This window comes from Scardinius erythrophthalmus, assembly GCF_964197995.2.
Source record: "Scardinius erythrophthalmus genome assembly, chromosome: 1".
NCBI classification, from domain to species: Eukaryota; Metazoa; Chordata; class Actinopteri; order Cypriniformes; family Leuciscidae; genus Scardinius; species Scardinius erythrophthalmus.
In genome coordinates this window covers 5393679-5413851 of record NC_138221.1, presented here as the reverse complement: position 1 = coordinate 5413851, position 20173 = coordinate 5393679, and the positions used below count along the sequence as shown (strand labels likewise).

General features: G+C 38.5%; 1 protein-coding gene across 1 annotated transcript; it reads right to left on the bottom strand.

Moving 5' to 3' along the window:
* Positions 1–1124: 1124 nt before the first annotated feature.
* LOC308703341 (uncharacterized protein) lies at positions 1125–17046 on the bottom strand. The gene is made up of 3 exons (XM_081386748.1): positions 16903–17046; positions 14321–14521; positions 1125–1978 (listed from the first exon to the last, which is right to left on the bottom strand). The coding sequence occupies exons 2-3, from the start codon at positions 14376–14378 to the stop codon at positions 1200–1202; spliced, it is 837 nt and encodes a 278-aa protein (XP_081242874.1). The 5' UTR covers positions 14379–14521; positions 16903–17046; the 3' UTR covers positions 1125–1199.
* Positions 17047–20173: the final 3127 nt, after the last annotated feature.

The following is a 20173-nucleotide window of genomic DNA, read 5'->3' as shown; positions in this document are numbered from 1 at the left end:
TCATAGTATATGACTTGGTTTTAATAAGCACTAATTTGTTAGCCAAAAACCAGTCTTGTAAACTATTAAAATCCGATTGAAGAGATAATTGAATTTGTATAGGATCAGAATTACATGTATATATGACAGTATCATCCACATAAATTTGAACCTGACAGTTTTTAAGAAGTAATGGTAGATTATTTACATAATTAGAAAAAAGAAGTGGTCTCAAAACTGAACCTTGAGGCACACCTCTTTGCTGAATCAGAAAATCAGATTTATTCCCATTTATAATCTTATAGAAATGCCAAAAATTGCAGTGTGTAGCAAGTATGACAAGCGGGAGTCAGAAACAGACCTTGTTTCACAAAACCAAGAATGCAAAGAACGGACTTATGTTCTTGGGGAGAACGAACTTGCTAGTTGTTCTTGGAAGAATGAACTCACAAGGTGACGAGCACACAGAACGCTGCTGACAGTTTGAGACGATGTGTTCTTGCTGGATAATACCCCCGCACAGACGCCGTCTGCAGTACTCAAACATAACGAGAATTATTGACGCTAACGGCCAGGCTTTATCGTCCAAGCCTACCCTCAGCTCAAGGGATTACTCTACAACTGTACACTACAATGTAATGTATATTCATACCAATAAAGCAACGCTTATGGAGATTCTCACTTCCGAAAACGTTTGAGCACATTTTCGATTCGCCATAAATTTTCGTGAAAATGCCAATATTTGAAATCTACAGTTGATTTATCGCATCAAATGTTCTCAAAAGTGAATTTAGTGATGAAATAGCGTAGAAAAACGACTTGCTGTATTAACCTGCCTCTCTTTCCTCGAATGCTGGGATATTTCTGCCGTCAAGTTCACACAAGTTACCAACCGATGCATCCTCTGTAAAATGGGCGTGTCAAGAACACTTCCGGGACTTTTAACCGTTCTTGCCAAAATGCAAACTTGTGTATTGGGACAGTACTTGGGCAGCGACTGATGACGTTTCATAAGTCCACAAGAACACAAGTACAGACAAGAACGCATATTGAGAAATGGCCAGAAAGATGCGCAACGCTGTTGTTTTCCGTTTTTCCATGAGCGCCACCTACTGTCAGAGATTGTCACTATTTACTTTTTTTTTGCATTAGTCTGAACAGACAAATCTCATGTGAATTTGGTGCCGAACATTCGTGTTAATGTGAAAATGTCCTGTCGCTCACCGTGGTTGTTGGGAAACTACCTTAGAAAAAACATGTTTCTCAGCACAAAGATGAGCTACTGCATGGACCACTGCATGGATCTTCATGTGTTGCTTCAGGTGACTTTTAAAAGAGAAACTCTTTCCACACTGATCACACGTGTGCGGCTTCTCTCCAGTGTGGATCCACTCATGTGATCTCAGATTTGATGAGTCACTGAATCTCTTGTCACAGTGTGAACACTTGTAAGGTTTTTCTCCACTGTGAATTCTCTGGTGCCGTTTTAACTTGGCCGCTGTAGTAAAAGTCTTCTCACACTCAAAGCACATGTACTCTCTCACACCAGTGTGAGTTTTCTCATGTCTACGTAAAGATTGCTGCAGTGAAAAACTCTTTCCACACACAGAACATGAATGTGGCTTCTCCTTCGTATGAACTGTCAGGTGTGCCTTCAGCTCTGATGACCTAAGAAATGTTCGGCTGCATTGATCACATGAGAACGGCTTCTCTCCGGTGTGGATCCTCATGTGAAGCTCAAGACCTTGTTTAGTTGTGAGACTCTTTCCACACTGAGCGCAGGTGAAAGATTTCTTTAAAAATGTCTTTTTAGTCTTTGAGCAACTCTCCTCCACCACTTCACTCAGTTCTTCACTCTCCTCCTTCACTTCACTCGGTTCTTCACTCTCCTCCTTCACTTCACTTAGTTCTTCACTCTCCTCCTCCCCTTCACTCAGTTCTTCACTCTCCTCCTCCACTTCACTCAGTTCTTCACTCTCCTCGCTCTCTTCCATCGGGTCTGACATGAAAGAAAAAAATATTAAATTTAATTTCATTCATTACCACTTCATTCGCCTTGAACTTGTTCTTTTCTTTTATTATTTTATGCAATCAGAAACACTCAAACCAGTCGTGCTTTGTCAAGTCAAGTCAAGTCAACTTTATTTATATAGCGCTTTTCACAATACAGATTGTATCAAAGCAGCTTCACAGGATTAAATAAAATAGTACATCAGTGTTTGTTTCTAGTTTAAAACATCCATGTTTGATAATGCTGATCAATAGTATTGTTGATTGATAAATTAAATTAAGTATCCCCAACTGAGCAAGCCAAAGGCAACAGTGGCAAGGAACCGAAAAACTCCATCAGGTGACCTAATGGAGAAAAAAAAAAAACCTTGGGAGAACCCAGGCTCAGTCGGGGGCCAGTTCTCCTCTGGCGTTTATGAAGTAAAGACCGGATTTTACTGTAAGATTAAAAATATTATATAAATGCCTGGCTGAAGAGATGCGTCTTTAATCTAGTTTTAAACTGGGAGAGTGAGTCTGAGCAACGAACAGTATCCGGAAGACTATTCCAGAGTTTTGGTGCTAAATGTGAAAATGCTCTCCCTCCTTTAGTTGATCTAGATATCCTAGGTATGACCAAAAGCCTCAAATTTAGTGATCTTAAAGAGCGTGATGGATTATAGGGCGATAGAAGATCCGTTAAATAGACTGGAGCTAAGCCGTTTAGGGCTTTATAAGTCAGTAGCAATACCTTGTAATTAATACGGAACTTTATAGGTAACCAATGCAGTGATGATAAAATTGGTATTATATGGTCAAATTTTCTTGATCTAGTAAGAACTCTAGCGGCGGCATTTTGGACTACCTGTAGCTTGTTTATTGAGGATGCAGGACAACCAGCCAATAAAGCATTACAGTAATCTAATCTCGAGGTCATGAACGCATGAACTAACTTTTCTGCATCAGAAACAGAGAGCATATTACGTAGCTTAGCAATGTTTCTGAGGTGGAAAAAGGCTGTTTTTGTAACATATGAAATATGATTTTCAAAAGACAGGTTACAATCTAATATAACACCCAGGTCTTTTACAGTAGAGGATAAAGTAACGGGACATCCTACTATGTTAAAGTTGTATTGTAAGAGGTTTTGTGGGCGGTTTTTTGAACCGATAAGTAGTACCTCTGTCTTGTCTGGATTTAATAAAAGAAAATTGCGCGTCATCCAATCTTTTATATCTTTAACACACTCTGTCAATTTGGATAATTTAGCGTTTTCATCCGGCCGTGATGAAATATATACAGGTATTTGAGTGTCATCAGCATAACAATGGAAACTAATTCCATGTTTCCTTATAATATTTCCAAGTGGCAGCATATATATTGAGAATAATAGAGGGCCTAACACAGATCCTTGCGGCACTCCATAGTTTACTGGACTTATGATCGATTTTTCTCCATTTAAATAGACAAAATGGTATCGGTCAGATAGGTATGATCTGAACCAGCTTAGTGCTTGTCCTTGAACACCGGTATAATTTTGTAGTCAATCTAAGAGTATTGTATGATCTATAGTATCGAACGCAGCACTAAGATCAAGTAAAACTAATATTGAGATACAGCCTTGGTCAGAAGCTAAGAGTAAATCATTTGTGATTTTAACGAGCGCAGTTTCAGTGCTATGATGCGGCCTGAACCCAGACTGAAACTTTTCATAGATGTCATTTTCTTGTAAGAAAGAGCCTAGTTGGGCGGACACAACTTTTTCTAGTATTTTGGACATAAAAGGAAGATTTGAAATGGGTCTATAATTTGCTAGATTATTTGGGTCTAATTGTGGTTTCTTAATGAGAGGTTTTATAACTGCCAGTTTAAATGTTTTTGGAACATGACCTAAAGTTAAAGATGAGTTAATAATATTGAGGAGAGGCTCTTCCACTACAGGTAACACTTCTTTCAGTAGTTTAGTTGGTATGGGATCTAATAAACATGTTGTTGTTTTAGAGGAAGTGATAAGTTTATTTAACTCTATTTGTTCTATAGTTGTAAAGCACTGTAATTGTTCTTGCGGGGTGATAATCGAGGCTGAATTATAAGGCGCGATTGAGGATTGAACGTTTACAATTGTGGTTCTGATGTTTTCTATTTTCTCAGTGAAAAATTTCATGAAATCATTACTACTAAACTGTAACGGAATATTTTGTTCAGGTGACGCTTGTTTATTTGTTTGTCTAGCCACGGTGTTAAATAAAAACCTAGGATTGTTTTGGTTATTTTCTATTAGTTTGCGGAGATGCTCAGCCCTGGCCGCTTTTAGGGCCTTTTTATAACGTGACGTACTGTCTTTCCAAGCGATTCTAAAAACCTCTAAATTAGTTTGTTTCCATTTACGCTCTAAATCACGAGTTTCTCTCTTTAGAACACGCGTAGTATTGTTGTACCATGGTACTTTAATTTTCTCTCTGACCTTTTTTAGTCTCATAGGTGCAACAATATTCAATTTTCCAGAGAGAATGGTGCTCATAGTGCTGGTTAGTTCCTCTAGTTCATCTGTTTGTTTAGGTTCAGACAGCAGCTGAGACAGATCCGATAAGCAATTTGAAAAATTATCTATGGTGGATGGAAGGATTGTTCTGCCTAATCGATAACGCGGCGCAGCATGATATATTACAGGGGTACGTAATATGCAAGTTACCATGTAATGGTCAGTGACATCATCACTTTGTGGAATGATATCTATATCGGTTGGATCGGTTCCAAGTGATATAATTAAATCGAGTGTATGATTAAAACGATGAGTTAATCCGGTAACGTTTTGCTTAGCCCCAAAGGAGTTTAATAAATCGATAAACGCAGCCCCTAACGCATCATTTTGATTATCTACGTGTATGTTAAAATCTCCAACAATTAATGCATTATCGACATTGACCAATAGGTCTGAGAGAAAATCTGCAAATTCTTTTAGGAAATCAGCGTAAGGCCCTGGCGGTCTATATACGGTAGCCAAGGCTAAAGATAATAGGGATGTTTTTCTAGCGTCTAAGAGCGTAACATTTAGTACAAGTACTTCAAATGAAATAAACTTATAACCCGTTTTCTGAGTAACACTAAGAAAATCTCTATAGAGTGTTGCAATACCGCCGCCACGACCAATCAGACGGGGCTCATGTTTGTAGGAGTATCCTGATGGAGTAGACTCATTTAGACAGAAATAATCATTTGGTTTAAGCCAGGTTTCAGTAAGGCAAAGTACATCGAAGCTATTATCTGTGACTATTTCATTTACAATAACTGCCTTAGGTGTGAGTGATCTAATGTTTAAAAGACCTAGCTTTAGAAATTGTTTTTGTTTACTAATAGCAACATTTTCTGTTTTAATAACAATTCGATTTTTCCTAGATCCTGCAGTAGATTTATTATTTGATCTCACTAAACGAGGAATAGACACAATTTCTATGCAATGTTCTACACTAGTATTTATATCAGTTAATTTGGTGCAGCAGAGACTATGATTTGGACTTTTGGTTACTAGTCAAAAGGTATTTAACATTTTGGAGATGTTATCTGACAGAAGATCCGATCCGAATCTGTTTGGGTGTAAGCCATCAGCACGGTAAAGCCTAGGACGCTCCCAAAACAGATTCCAATTATTTACAAAGAGCAGTTTCTGCTCATTGCACCATGATATTAACCATTCATTTAGCGCGAATAATCTGCTAAACTTTTCATTGCCTAGTCGGTACGTGGGAAGCGGTCCTGACACAATAATCGTTATATCAGGCGATGTGCTGCGTACCGTATCGATCAGATTCCTGAAGTCTTTCTTCAGAACCTCCGTCTGGCGCAGCCTGATGTCTGCCCCTCCCGCGTGCAGGACCACGGTTCCGACGCGCTCGTTCAGAATCTCGGGGACGCGAGCAGCGATTTCAGAAACACGAGCACCAGGAAAGCAGTGACTGTGCACCTTATTTTTACCTAATGTAGCGTGTACGTGTCGAACGATGGAATCACCGATGATCACAGCATCGCGTTCTGTTTCGCGAAGAGGGGAGAAGCGGTTTTGTGTAGATAACTCGAAAACCGGGAGGGTCGGAGAGGGTCTTGGTCTAGACCTGACTCGTGTCTTCCGCTGCGGAAATATCCAGGCTTCGTGATGGCGTGTTGGAGCCGGAGTGAACGAGATCATGGCTGGTCGTGACCTCGACGCTCGGGACTGATGCTGAGTAACGCACGGAGTAGACGAGGTCATAGTCAGCGGGTTAGTAACATTAATCTCTGATTTGTGAGCATCGGCGGCGGCGCGAGATGTTTCAAGAGCTAATCGCCGGTCTATTAGCTCGGCTTGTCTTGCTAAAAGGTCGTGGATCTGTTTCTCAACAGCTTCCCGCTCAGACTGCACCGCGTGCAGCTCAAATGTGTCCTCACCTGCACCAAAAGGTAGACTACTTACATCTGATATATTCGCCATTTTAACAGGTGGACAGTAAGTTAGCAACGACGCTACCAGTGATGCTATCAATATTAATACTAATTTCTGACTAACGTCTTAGATATAATCCGTCTTTTAGCGGTACGGGTGTAGAGTAGACGCACGATAGGCGAAAAAATAAATAAATAAATGTTTGTAAGTGTGTGTTGAGAAGACGCGTTCAGCCGTGATCCACGGACGTAACCTAAAAGAGTATCCAGCGTTGGATCACTAACAGGCTTGAGACGCGTCTGCTCAACAGTCCGTGTTGTAACTATGAGGTTTGAGCAGTAGTGCTTCTCGGTGAGGAAAAGTAGAAGATGTTTGTTGTAAGTAAGTTTAAAGAGTAAAATCAAGAATTATAAATCAAATCGATGGAGCTCCAAAGACAACAACGCGTTCAGACGCGACGCATGCGCATTCGACAACAGGAAGTGTGAGCCAATGTATCAGCCACAGAGCTTTGTATCTCTCTGTGCAAATCCTTCCTTCCCGCTCTGCCAGAAAGCAGCTGTCATATACACTAACGGAAAGCATGACAATAACCGCAAATAAAGCCGTATATTGCCGAAGCGCAAGCACAAGCACAAGAGCAAGCGCATGTCTTTTTTAGGAGCAATTTGAATGGTTTTAATAGGAACCGATGTCAACGCAGTGCTGAAGTGCCAACTAGTCTCTCCCTATGGAGGATCCCTTTACCACTCTACAGATAAAGCGTTGTTGGGAAAATGCGTCTCGCGTACCTACCCTGAAGTGACAAATTAAAGGGGTGGTAAAACACCTTTTTTTGAAAGGCTTGATTGTGTTTGTGGGGTTCACTGTAATATGTGTTCATGCTTCGTTTTAAAAAATGTGCATTATTTTTCACATATTTAACCATTATTCTACACTGCTCTGTCCCTCCTTGTAAAAATGCTCTGATGATTCCGGGTTCTATGAAGCCCCGCCCTCAAAAATACGCAATGGGCTCAGATTGGTTAGCTGGCCCAGTGTGTTGTGATTCGCTAACCGCCAAGTTCACGTTGTTCAGAAACGCCCCTTACCGGTAGATTGTGCTTAAGTAAACAACGGCGTTAATATTCCCATACCGGTTTGAGCCCGAATCAGACCCAGAGAATGTTAGTGGAGACAATCGAGCAGAACCTGGTCAAGAACGGCTGTTTAAGGACGTTTCAGAAAGGTATGTTTTTTTTTTTTTTTTTAAGACTGCAGATCTATTATGATCGCGACACTGTTACTTTTGTATATTTAAAACGATTGTAGCTAACGTTAAATATCTGTCGCCAGAACTATTAACCCAATACGAACACTAAACATTGGCTTTACAACAGTAGCCAAATCAAACACAAACCATGTTTAGCATGCCTGTAGATAAACAATACACAAAAGCTATAATCAAAGAATAATTTATAGTGATCACTTATAAACGACAACAACCTCAAACTTTCCAAGTTCGCTGCGCTGGTGATATTAAACACAAGTTTGTATGTGTTTGTCGGATAAGTATGAATTAACATTAGCATTTAACAAACTGGTTTGTGGAGCCAAACAGCGTTGTCCTTTGTTTACTTCCTCGCTACAACAATACAAACTATTACAGGAAAACACATCAACGAAAAGATCATACTTACAGGTTGTGGCAAAACTGTTTTTAAAGTTGGAACTGCTCCATCTTTCAGGACAAGCCATTTGCGAATCCTACATTGAACTCGTGTAGATTAAGGAAGCTTTCCTCCGGAAAATGTGCAGCACAAAGGGACCGAGTTAAAAATAAATTGTAACCGTACTTAGGAAGACTGAACAAAGTGGACCTGCAATCTGGGTGAAAATAACAGCGTTTCGACGGCATAGCGCCAAGACACTCTACTACCACAACAACTCTTTTCCACAGCAACATAAAATGGCCTCGCCCCCTTTATGTATTGTGTTCCCAGAGGAGGGGTTTATGTAAATGTTGGGCTTAGTGATGTCAGCAAGCCCACAGGAATGTCGTGTAGTCCCTATCAGCCGTTTCTGTAGTTCTTAGAAATTGATTTCTTTAAAAGCAGATATCTCCCTTTGCTTTAAACTTTGAACGTTGTAACTTTGCAGATGTTGTTTATGCTCAAACAGCAACATTACACACTAACTAAAGTTAGAAAAGTGAAATTGTGTTTTACCACCCCTTTAAAATAAAGTAAAAAAATAAAGGAAAGACCAGTACTTTTTTTAGGCTTTGTCTGTAGAGAATTACAAACCTGCGCACATATATTCAAACACACATAACTATAGAACCAATTCTTAATGCGCATGTGAACGCCATCAGTGTTTCTCACAGGTTCGCGTTTAAAGTCTGTGTAGAGAGAATGGTGTCGTCTTAGCGACCCCTAATTTAATAACAAATGATCGTTGCGACGGAAGCGAATCAATCAAAACTAACTTTAGCTGGAAAATAACTTTATTAAAGAACTGCTATAAAGCCAAAACAATCTTACCTTAAATTATATGTTTATCTCTGTAAATCTGCTTTGAAACAATCTACATTGTTAAAAGCACTATATAAATGAGGATGACTTGACTTGTAACATGTCTCCATGCAGCTCTCAAGCCAGATGCTGTGGACAGGCTGGTGTTTTTATCACACACCTTGAAACGCATGTAGATCCAAAGAAACGCAGTTAATGGCAAAAAATGTTCAAGCTGCTGAAAGCCTGTTTCCTCTGTTCGAGTGACTTTTATATTATAAAGACTAGTTTACCTTTTAGTCTTTAAATCATAGACTTTGTTTACAGTAGAATCATTTGTTCAGATTGGTCAAATATTGCTCTCAGGAAAAAAATATGTATGAAACTTTACATACATATATTTTTCCTGAGAGCAATATTTTACCAATCTGCTTATCGTTATCAGCAAAATCCCCAAAAATATTGAGATATAATCTTAATTAAATATATTTATTGATATTTTTAGCTATATTTTTAGATATTTAGATATATTGAGATATATTTTTGTCAATATCGCACACCCCTACGTTGATCACATTCATCAACCCTGTTACCAAGGTTATTATAAGAAGAATATATATAATTATGAATAACTTGTATGATATTTGACAAATACAACTTCACCAGTAACTTAGTGTTTACTGATTATTCCTAAAAAAAATATTTAGTAATTATAGGAGCCAAAACACTGTACATATTATTTGGGATATGGAATAACCTATTTGATTTATAAGGGTTATATTGCTACATTAATAGCTTATTGCTAATAGTAGTCGAACATAACTTTATTAAAAGATTATTATTTCTCAGTTATGTTTCTTAGTAATGTTAAGGAGGTTTACAGAAAACGATCATTGATATAATTTGAATTATAAATGCTGTTTTTTGTTATTTGGAAACAATGAAAATCATTTTCTGTTTAGCTCAGGGTTTAGGTTGAATTTAGGGCTACCGCCCCTTTAAGAAAATTGTGCTGGGTTTCCCGCAATACCGTTGAAGCGTCATAACTGACTTTGGACGCTCGGAGCCAGCTGTGAACGAGGACCTGAGCGATATAGTTTTCTTACCGTAGCCTATGCACGTTACATTGTCTTAGAAATATCAGACAGCATTATTTTTGGTTTAAGAAACATTTATTTTATTACTCCTGTAAGAAGATTTCACTGTGGGACCTGAATAAACGGTCATTTTTGTTATCCTTTGACATTGGAGTTCAGTGAGTTTTTTTTGCCCTGATACAACGTTCTACGGCACGAGTAACTAACTGTTGCAAGGGATTGAACTGCTGGCCCGAACAGTAATCTATATTGAAAATGACTACATTTATGGTAACATTGTTGCACCAAATTGGGAACCAGATATAAACAGTGTTGTGCAAGTTACTTCCAAACTGTAATAAATTATACATTACTTGTTACTGTTATTTAAAAGTAATTATTTACCTTACAATATTACTGTCTCAGAATTGTAATGCGTTACATTACTCCTGTATTACTTTTGAGTTACTTTCACCAAAATAACTACAGAAGTAGAACTTAACATTCTAAAATGATTAGGGCTGTAACGATATGCGATATGAAACTGCTACACTCAGATCCACGAACCTGTGTCACGGTGTGAGAAGGCAGAATCACGACACACCCCTTCCAACTCCCAGAGTTATCTTTCCCGTCCAGATCCAAAGCTACCACATCTTTAATTTATAGTATTATTTGAAATTAACATTATAAAATACGTACCTACACCACAAAACTAGTTGAGAATAAATTCTTTAAAATTGGGCAGTTCCAGCGTTATGGATGTGACATTTGCAGTAAAAACTTGAAATATAAATTCTCAGAAAATGCATTTAATACCAATATATTGAAACGTCTGTTTATATAGCCTATCCATAGGCTACTCCCTTAATAAAGGTGTCCAGACATTAGAAAAATATCAGTCTACATGCGTTTTATATTTAATATGAGAGAAATAGACATGCATGCATGCGTGACACAAAAAATGTTTAACTTTTAGGTAGCAAAATATTTTTTACTAATTCTGTGAATTACACTTTAGCCTAAGCAAGCCAAAAGTAATACTACCCACCGGATGAAGAAGGGTTGGCTATCCATTCCACATTACATAATATATTCATTTTATTTAATTTTTTTTTCGTGTTCGCTTTTATGAGGAAAAACAATGTTACAGTTGGGACAGTTCCCGGTTACGCTCTGAAAGCGGCACTAAAACACTGATTTAAAACTTTCCCAGAAATCTCACACAGAAAGCACAAAGCCTTTCTTTGGAGTGAATTTCGTTTTGTATTAATTGTATCTTAATTTTAATCAATGTTTCATCAACCAATTGCCTGGCTGGATTTAATAAATAAGTAGCTAATATAGTAGACAAGAGATTATCAGGACACGGAGGCGTGGGCGCGTGAACTGGAGCTCTTCTCATAAATGAACCGAAACACAGCGCCTACTTGCCTCACAGTCAGACATGTCTACTTTTAAACAGAACAATTCAAAACGAAAGAAAACAGACTGCTCTCTGGTTAGAAAGAAAACACAGAACAAACAGAGTAATCCATTCCGGGAATGTACAGTCTTCTTCTACCATATTCTCCCATTAACCACTTTTCCACTGGCCAGCATTTTTCATTCGTTAATGCAGTCTGGCTGTTTTTTCCCCCGTTTTTTTTGTTTGTTTGTTTGTTTTTTGAACAATTAAATTTTGGGCTAAAAGTGTGTTGTAACGCAAGCGTTACTGAAGATGTACCGAGTAAAATATTACTGAAAATTGATCAGTAATGCCTTACACTACTAGGTTACAACAAAATGTAATAAGTTACTGTAATACATTACTTTTGTAACGCGTTACTCCCAACACTGGATATAAATGTAAAATAAAACAGTTAAAATTGTATTTAGCTTGATCTGATGTTGACAATCAATATAAAAATGTCTCAAACCTCCCTTTACGGACCATTTGTTGAAAATAAACCCAGAACATCCTGTACCGTTTCATAGTTTCAAATAATCGAGTGCCTAAACAACAAAAATGAATAGCGGAATTAAATACAGATGGAATCGTCAGTAATGAAAGGACTGAAATTGCAAACCAATTTAATAGATTCTTTATCCAATCAGCTGAGGAATTGGCTGACAATTTTCAACCAGTACAATTAAAATACTTACTGAGAGACCAAACAACATCTTTTTGTATAAAAGCGGTAGACCAGAGTGCAAATACTTAAGTTTTTAGACAGTTACGGCAATCTAAAGCCAAGAATAACTTTAGCTTGGATACAGCTTTTATAAAAAAAAAAATAGTTCTCTCCTCTTAATGCCAGTTACACATGTAGTAAATGTATCCATAAGAGCAAATGAATTCCCTCAGCAATGGAAAACGTCTATTATAACTCCAGTCTTTAAGTCTGGAGCATCTGACCAGGTCTCGAATTATAGACCAATTTCAATTTTACCTGCACTCTCAAAGGTTCTTGAAAAAACAGTTGCCAAACAACTTGTTGATTATCTTGAAAGTAATCATCTTCTACACGCCAAACTATTTGAGTTTAGACCACGGTACTCAACAGAGTTGGCAAACTGTTACCTCACTGAAATGATAAAACAGTCATTAGATGAAGGTAATGTAGTGGGAGCAGTATTTCTGGACTTGAAAAAAGCCTTTGATACTGTGAACCATGAAATTCTTTGAAATAAATTAGAAAATTGTAACTTGTCACATGATGCAATAACTTGGTTTAGATCATATCTAGAATGATCTGCAATGTGTTAAAATAAATTCCACCCAGTCATCGATTCAAACTTGTCGAATCGGAATTCAATTTTAGGCCCTTTACTTTTTAGTTTATATATAAATGATCTCCCAGACAGTTGCAAAAGGGTTAAATGCCAAATGTATGCAGATGACACAATTATACATGTCTCAGCAAAAACCCCTCAGATTGCAGCTGAGATGCTTTCAAAAGAACTGGGTGGTGTATCACAGTGGCTCCGAAATAATCATCTGACTCTGAACTATGATAAGACAGTCTCTATGTGCTTTTCAATAAAAAGAAAGGTCAATGAAAATTTTTGAATAAAGATTGATGAGAAGGAGAAAGGAGATAGATGAGGTACATGAATTTAAATTTCTAGGGGTTACTTTAGATTCTGATCTTAAGTTTGATAGTCATGTAAAGAGACTGTGCAGAACTGTCAAGACAAATTTAAACTGCTCCCGATTAATAAGACAATAATACCCATTAAAGGAGAACTCCGGTCAATTTTAACATTGAGCTCATTTTTTTGTACATTTGGAGTGCTGTCAATACAGAGAACAACGACAAAAATCGGTGTTGCCTACACCGAGTTATTCTATTTTTAAAATTTGCACCCTGTTGACTTCAATGGGGCAATGTTTAAACCTGCTTTTAACCTCTTAACATCCTTGATGTGTCATTACAAGTGCACAGAAAATGTGAGTGATTCCTTCAGAGTGAACACGAGTGAATCTGACTGCAGTAGATGTGAAATGTATAAAAATGATGTTATTTAAGCCAGCGCAAATACCTGTTTACATCCTGTTTTTCGGTTGAAGTCCAAAGTAGTCGATTGCCGAGTTCACGCGCGTGATCATAGGTAACTAAATTGACCGGAGTTCTCCTTTAAGGCAACACAGCAGAGTTTTTGAGTTTTGAGTTTTGACAATTTTGTAAATTTTTTGACATTAACTTTTTAAGTGTGTGAACAACCTTGCACCAGAAATATTCTGTCAACTAGTAGTGAAACAAAAGAGCGGAATAAGAACTAGAGGCACAATAAGTGGAAACTGTATAGCCGCAAAACGTAGAACAACATTTGGTCAGACATCATTTTCAGTAAGAGGCATAAAATTGTGGAACGCCTTACCATCAGAAATTAAAACATTGACAGAACTCAAGGTTTTTAATGCACATTTAAAGCAATGGCTGAAACTGAAACAATTCTGTGAACACTGACTGTACAGGATACAACACAATGCATACAAACATAAAGTTGCATATGTTAGCATGCACAGACATATGCACACTTTTGTGTTTTTGTATTGTTAAATGTCTAGACTCTGTTTTATAGTGATTTCTACATCCATTTAAGCCCATATCTTATTGCATGTATAGGATGTATTTATTTAATGTATTATTTTTTAATTCAATACTTAATTTTACAAGCCTAACCAGGGACAGGGGTTGAAAATTAGTCATGACTATAAACCTGTAATCATTGTATTCTTTATAAAGCAATGTTCTATGCATTTGTCCCTGTCAAATAAACAATAAATAAATTGTGTAACTGTTTAAATGTGATGAAGTGCTTGAATGTTTCGAACATGAATGTTCTTCAGCATCATGAATGAATGAAGAATAAACACCAACCTCTTTGTTCTTCAGGATCTTCAGTGTGTTTCATTCTGCAGGGTTCTGGATCACTCATGTTCTCTCTGTCCTCTTTAATAAACTCAGTCTTTGCAGATTTCAGCTCTTCCTGATGCTCTGATGCTCGTCTTCACTTGTTTTCCAGCATTTATTGGAGAATTGCAGTGGGCGGAGCTTCACTGATGAAGAATTTCAGGAGATCTAATAAATGAGGTGAAAACAGGAACTATTGTCATGAAATAAAGAGTGTTTTCAGCAGATCTGTTAATATTGATGAGCCTCAGACTATCAACACTCATTCAACAAGCCATTCAGGGTCATCAGCAGATCATCTCACTTTATTCTGAGTGTTTGCTGTTAGAAACACATTATTTGAGTCAGAATACATGATAAAAGCCTGTAAAACTGCTCTACAGATAAATAATTACAGAAGCATAATTTGTACATTTAAATCTAAATATATTTTATGACAATCACGAAGTACTTAAAGGGGGGGTGAATTGCTCATTTTCACTCAATCTCCTGTTAATCTTGAGTACCTATAGAGTAGTATTGCATCCTTCATATCTCCAAAACGTCTTTAGTTTTATTATATTTATAATGTAAAGATAGGCTGTACCGAGTCTTTCCGGAAAAAACCGAGCGGCTGGGGGCGGGCCGTGTGGGCGGTGTGCTATAGTGCTAACCGAGCTAACAACAACACGAATACCCCTTTTCCACCAAGGCAGAGCTGGTGCTGGTTCGGAGCCAGAGCCTAGTTTCAAATCGGTTCTTTGTTTTTCCACCGCCAAAGCACCAGCTCCGAACCAGTAAAACTGGTTCTTAAGTAGCACCAAATCATTGCAGGGTCTAGAACGGAGCCAAGAAAGAACCGCTTGCGTCAGGGGCTGGGGGCGGGGTTACCGTGACCAACAAGACGAATAGAAACTTGTGACCGCCATTTTTAAATAGCAGCTAGTCGAGCTAATAGCAGCTCGATTATAATATCCGTCTATGTAAGTTACGGCGAGCTGCACGAACGCGTTGGATTCCGATGTATTTTTGCAAACCCATGAGCATCCATAGAATTGCAACGTCCGTTATTGTTGATGGCTTGTTCGAGATGCATCGGAGCGGCGAGGACTGATCGGAGCTGCGGGAGTGTTTGGAGAGCATACGACTCCTTGTGCTTTTAGATCGCTATTGCAGTGCTTTGATGTCATGAGGCGATCGATCTGCGAGAAGCCGATGCATCTCGAACAAGCCTGGCGTGTTTGTGTTTGGCGCTACCGCACTAGCGGTTGCTGGGCAACATGAGACGTATACAGTGACGTAAGATCTGGCTCTGTTCTGGCTCTCTAGCCGGTGGAAAGGCAAACCGGTTCTTAGTAAGCTCGTCAGTCGAACCAACTCTGAACCAGCTCTGGCTCTGGCTCTGAACCAGCACCCGGTTCTTGTTGGTGGAAAAGGGGTAAGAGAGACATTTGAAGCACTTTACTCACCGCATGCGACAGCGAACCTTTATCATTGTGACTGCTCGATCCTTAAGCATTAGACGATCTGCACATCCGTCGATATGGGCTTTGTTTATAAAACAATCATCGTCGAAATGCAGGGAACAAACAGTATACACAACTCCGTTTATGCTCAGGAAAAACAAACTCCATCCACTGTTCCCTTAACGCTGGGTTCTTTGGGAATCTGTGCAGGGTTGTCTTGCCCTGGCAACCAAAAACACACTTCTTTGGTGACATTGACTTCTTTAAAAGCCGAGCATAGCACTTTGAGGTAACGTACTGCTTTCGCTCTCTTCTCTCTCTGGTCTACGAGTGCGCGCGCGCCCGCGGAGAAGTGCCCTGAGGACCCATATAAGGAAATTCCGCCCTCTCTTACGTAAGACAGAGCCATACTCGAAAAAAAACCTACGAAACTTGTGACAAACCGGAAGGAGTATTTTTGGAACAAAAATACTCCTTCAAACGTACAACTTAACTTTTGAAACTTTGTCCATGTTTAGCAATGGAATCCAACTCTTTAACAGTGTAAAAAACTCAGTATGCATGAAACAGCAATTCACCCCCCCTTTAAATCATTCAAATCGATTACATATGTGCGCTGAAACTGATGATCATAAAACGTTTAAAAATAAAGAGCATCACAGAGCAATATTGTTCAAAGAGTAAAGCGCTATTCATTTATAATATTAACATTAAATAGTTGATTTTAAATGTCTGACGTACGTTACTCATTATAGACTCAACGTAAAGTAACTTATCAGTATAACACTTGAGATCGTTTCCCATCAATTCCCCTCACAAACCTTAACTCTTGACATTCAGTAACAGTTCTCACTCCAAACATCGAGTCAATCACACAAATGAACACAAACTCGCTCAGGTCTGAATGAACTCAACATATTCTCCTCATGCTCGCTGCTGCTGCACTAAATGTTTATTTCAGAAGGAAGACGCCAGAAAAGACGCACAAGTATCGCTGTGATCGATGAAAACAATACAGAAATGAGCCTGTCGCTTAATCAAACTGTATAAAGTGTGTGTGATGGTTGTGTAAATATGAGAAATACCGTGAACTGCTCTCCTCACCTCAGAAGACTCGACAGTGAGACTCTCAATGAGGGAAACAGTGTTGCCAACTATTTTCAATGGGAAAGTAGCGAACGCATTCTTCTTCTTCTAATGGAGTTTTTTATGGCGGTTGGCAAACCAACTTTCGGTGCATTACCGCCATCAACTAGACTGGAGTGTGAAGCACTAATAAGCGTTTAAAAAATTAACAACTTTAACAATAGAGTGAAGAAAATTTTGATATTATTTTAAACCACTCTATATTTTATCTTGTTCTGCATACATTTTCAATAAGCTTCCCATATTAATACAACATACAATTTTCTTACTTCCTTCATAAGTTCTAACCTTTCTTTTACATATTTTATACATTTTATTAAAACATGTTCGATTGTTTCTGCCTGATCACAATAATTACATTTACCCATTTTATGTTTTCCTATTTTGAACAACAAATGATTTAGTCTAGAGTGCCCTATTCAAATGCAAGAGATAATTGTATCTTCTTTTCTAATCCTAAAAACTTTTCTTCCATTTCCTACTTCTTGTTATCACTGTTTCATACTTCTTGCCATTCGTTGTTCATGAATTCTTTAATTTTACTTTTAACCTCCTTTTTGCTCAGAGTCGCTTTAATATTTATCCCACTAGAGTGCTACCATCATGCAGGGACGGACTGGGGCTAAAAAACAGCCCTGGACTTTCTCCCAAATAGGCCCATCATCCGGCCATTTGCCCCTAGCCGTGACAGACACTATAGCCAGGATGTCCTAATACTATGCCACAATACTGTAGCCTATCAGACAAGCAAGTAACATCTCAAAACCAATGATGATAATTGGGGTTGTGTTTATTAATGAAGCCTCAGCCTAGCCTTCAAATAAAAAAAAAAATGTACAATGCCATTACATTGAAAATTAAATATAAATAATGAAATGTCACTGGTCACAGAAACCCCAAATTACACAAACTTGTAATTATAATAATAATAATTCATTACATTTATATAGCGCTTTTCTCGGCACTCAAAGCGCTTTACATAGAAGGGGGAATCTCCTCAACCACCACCAATGTGCAGCATCCACCTGGATGATGCGACGGCAGCCATATTGCGCCAGAACGCCCACCACACACCAGCTTAATGGTGGAGAGGAGACAGTGATGAAGCCAATCAGTATATGGGGATGATTAGGAGGCCATGATGGACAGAGGCCAAGGGGCAAATTTGGCCAGGATGCCGGGGTTACACCCCTACTCTTTTTCGAAGGACATCCTGGGATTTTTAATGACCACAGAGAGTCAGGACCTCGGTTTAACGTCTCATTGGAAGGATGGTGCTCTTTGACAGTATAGTGTCCCGATCACTACACTGGAGCGTTAGGACCCACACAGACCACGGGTGAGCACCCCCTGCTGGCCTCACTAACACCTCTTCCAGCAGCAACCTGGTTTTCTCAGGAGGTCTCCCATCCAGGTACTGACCAGGCTCAGCCCTGCTTAGCTTCAGTGGGCAACCAGTCTTGGGCTACAGGGTGATATGGCTGCTGACCATTAATTACTATATAGCCTATCAGGGGTCTCCAACCTTTTTGTGTGCGAGGCTCCCTCAAGGAATAAAATAATCTAGAAGGGCTATACTTGTTTGTTAGACTCAAAAATATTTATTATACATGGTGCTTTTTTAACTTTACCTTTAACTTTTTTTTTTACTTTTCACCATAATATGCAAAATAATAAAATATCTTGACATTCTGGTTCAGACTTACAAGCGTTTTAAGCAATTCCTGAAAAATTATGAAAATATATATTGATTTTTTTTTTGTATGTGTTATCAAAAACAGTAGCAAAATATTTAGTATTAATATAAATGCAAAATAAACTGCCATAACTTCTAAACAAAAAGATTACTGCATTACATTTAAAGTGTAAGTTGCAGGTTAAATTTTTCACGAAGATAATGCAATGTGTTTATTAAACATAAAGATGTTAGACTGCCCACCATTGTTTTTTATACCAAAATGCTGATATAATATGAAAAGTTGGCACTTTTAACAGTGGTTTTAACCGCTCCCGCTCCCTTCCACTAGATGGGGCGTGACGTCATATGAGGAACTCACTAGTAGAGTTACCGGCATAGTCATGGCTATAGATGCCTTACATAACTTCAGAAAAGTTGGTTGTATGTTTTATTTGATAAAAAAAAATTATGGATAAAATAACTCCACTGCAAACATACTCGTGTGTGCTGACTTCAGGGGATCGTGATCCTGCCTGAAATGAGAATAAGCTATTCGCAAAACAAACGGGTTCAGGCACGTCAGATCAGCCGGTCGCGGGTCGAGCTGTTCCACTAAACTCCAGAACGCGTTCACCTCACGGCAGCACACACTCTCCACTGCTGATAGCCCACACACACACAGTGATGGGGACATCGATCTCTCTTTTCTTTTCTGACAATAAACATCGCTAATTAAATCGTGAGAAACTGATAACGCGTGGATTGAGGAAGGGTATTACATGACGTTTAAGGCGTCGATGAGACTAGCGATTGCGCCTGACGTGCATCTCTACAGCTCTGATTTGGACTGACTTACTGTAAGTAAATAATGTCTTCAGTCGTTGTCCCTCCTTGCTATTCTACATGACGGCAATATTTTGAAAAGACTTGCTTGTTCCGTTATATTATCCGGGTTAAGTTTGCACCTGGCTACTTGCTCTAACGTAGCTAACGTTACTCACCGGGACACCTGGCTAACCCTCCACTCATTCTCCTCACACCAAGCATTAATAACTCTTTGAGTGCCATGGCTCCCCTCTCTCACGCCTGACCGGTTAAAAATTGTAGGGCTGTGGTCCATAAAGAATTTGATGGTTTCCCACATCCTCAGTCGTTCTCCAGATAGCCTTAATACAGTGGGAATCTAGCAGTGTATGGGTTGCGAGTTCCTCTTGTGACGTCATCACCCAGTAACTGAAAAAACACGCTACCTTTGAAGAAACCCCAATAAATGCTATTTTAACGCATTTTAAGACAGAAATAATTAAATATATACATATAGAGCACTTTAATTTACACATTAATTGGCTGTGGTGGTTAACCTGCAACTTACACTTTAATAACTTAATTAATACATGACTATACATAAAAGCATTTTTAATATGAATATATACAGGCACATTTATAACACTAAACATTTAAAAAACTTTTAGCCTTTTTCAAACTAGAGTCAGAGAATGATGGATAGACTCAAGAAGTGACCACATGTTGAATGCAACAGGACATTTATAA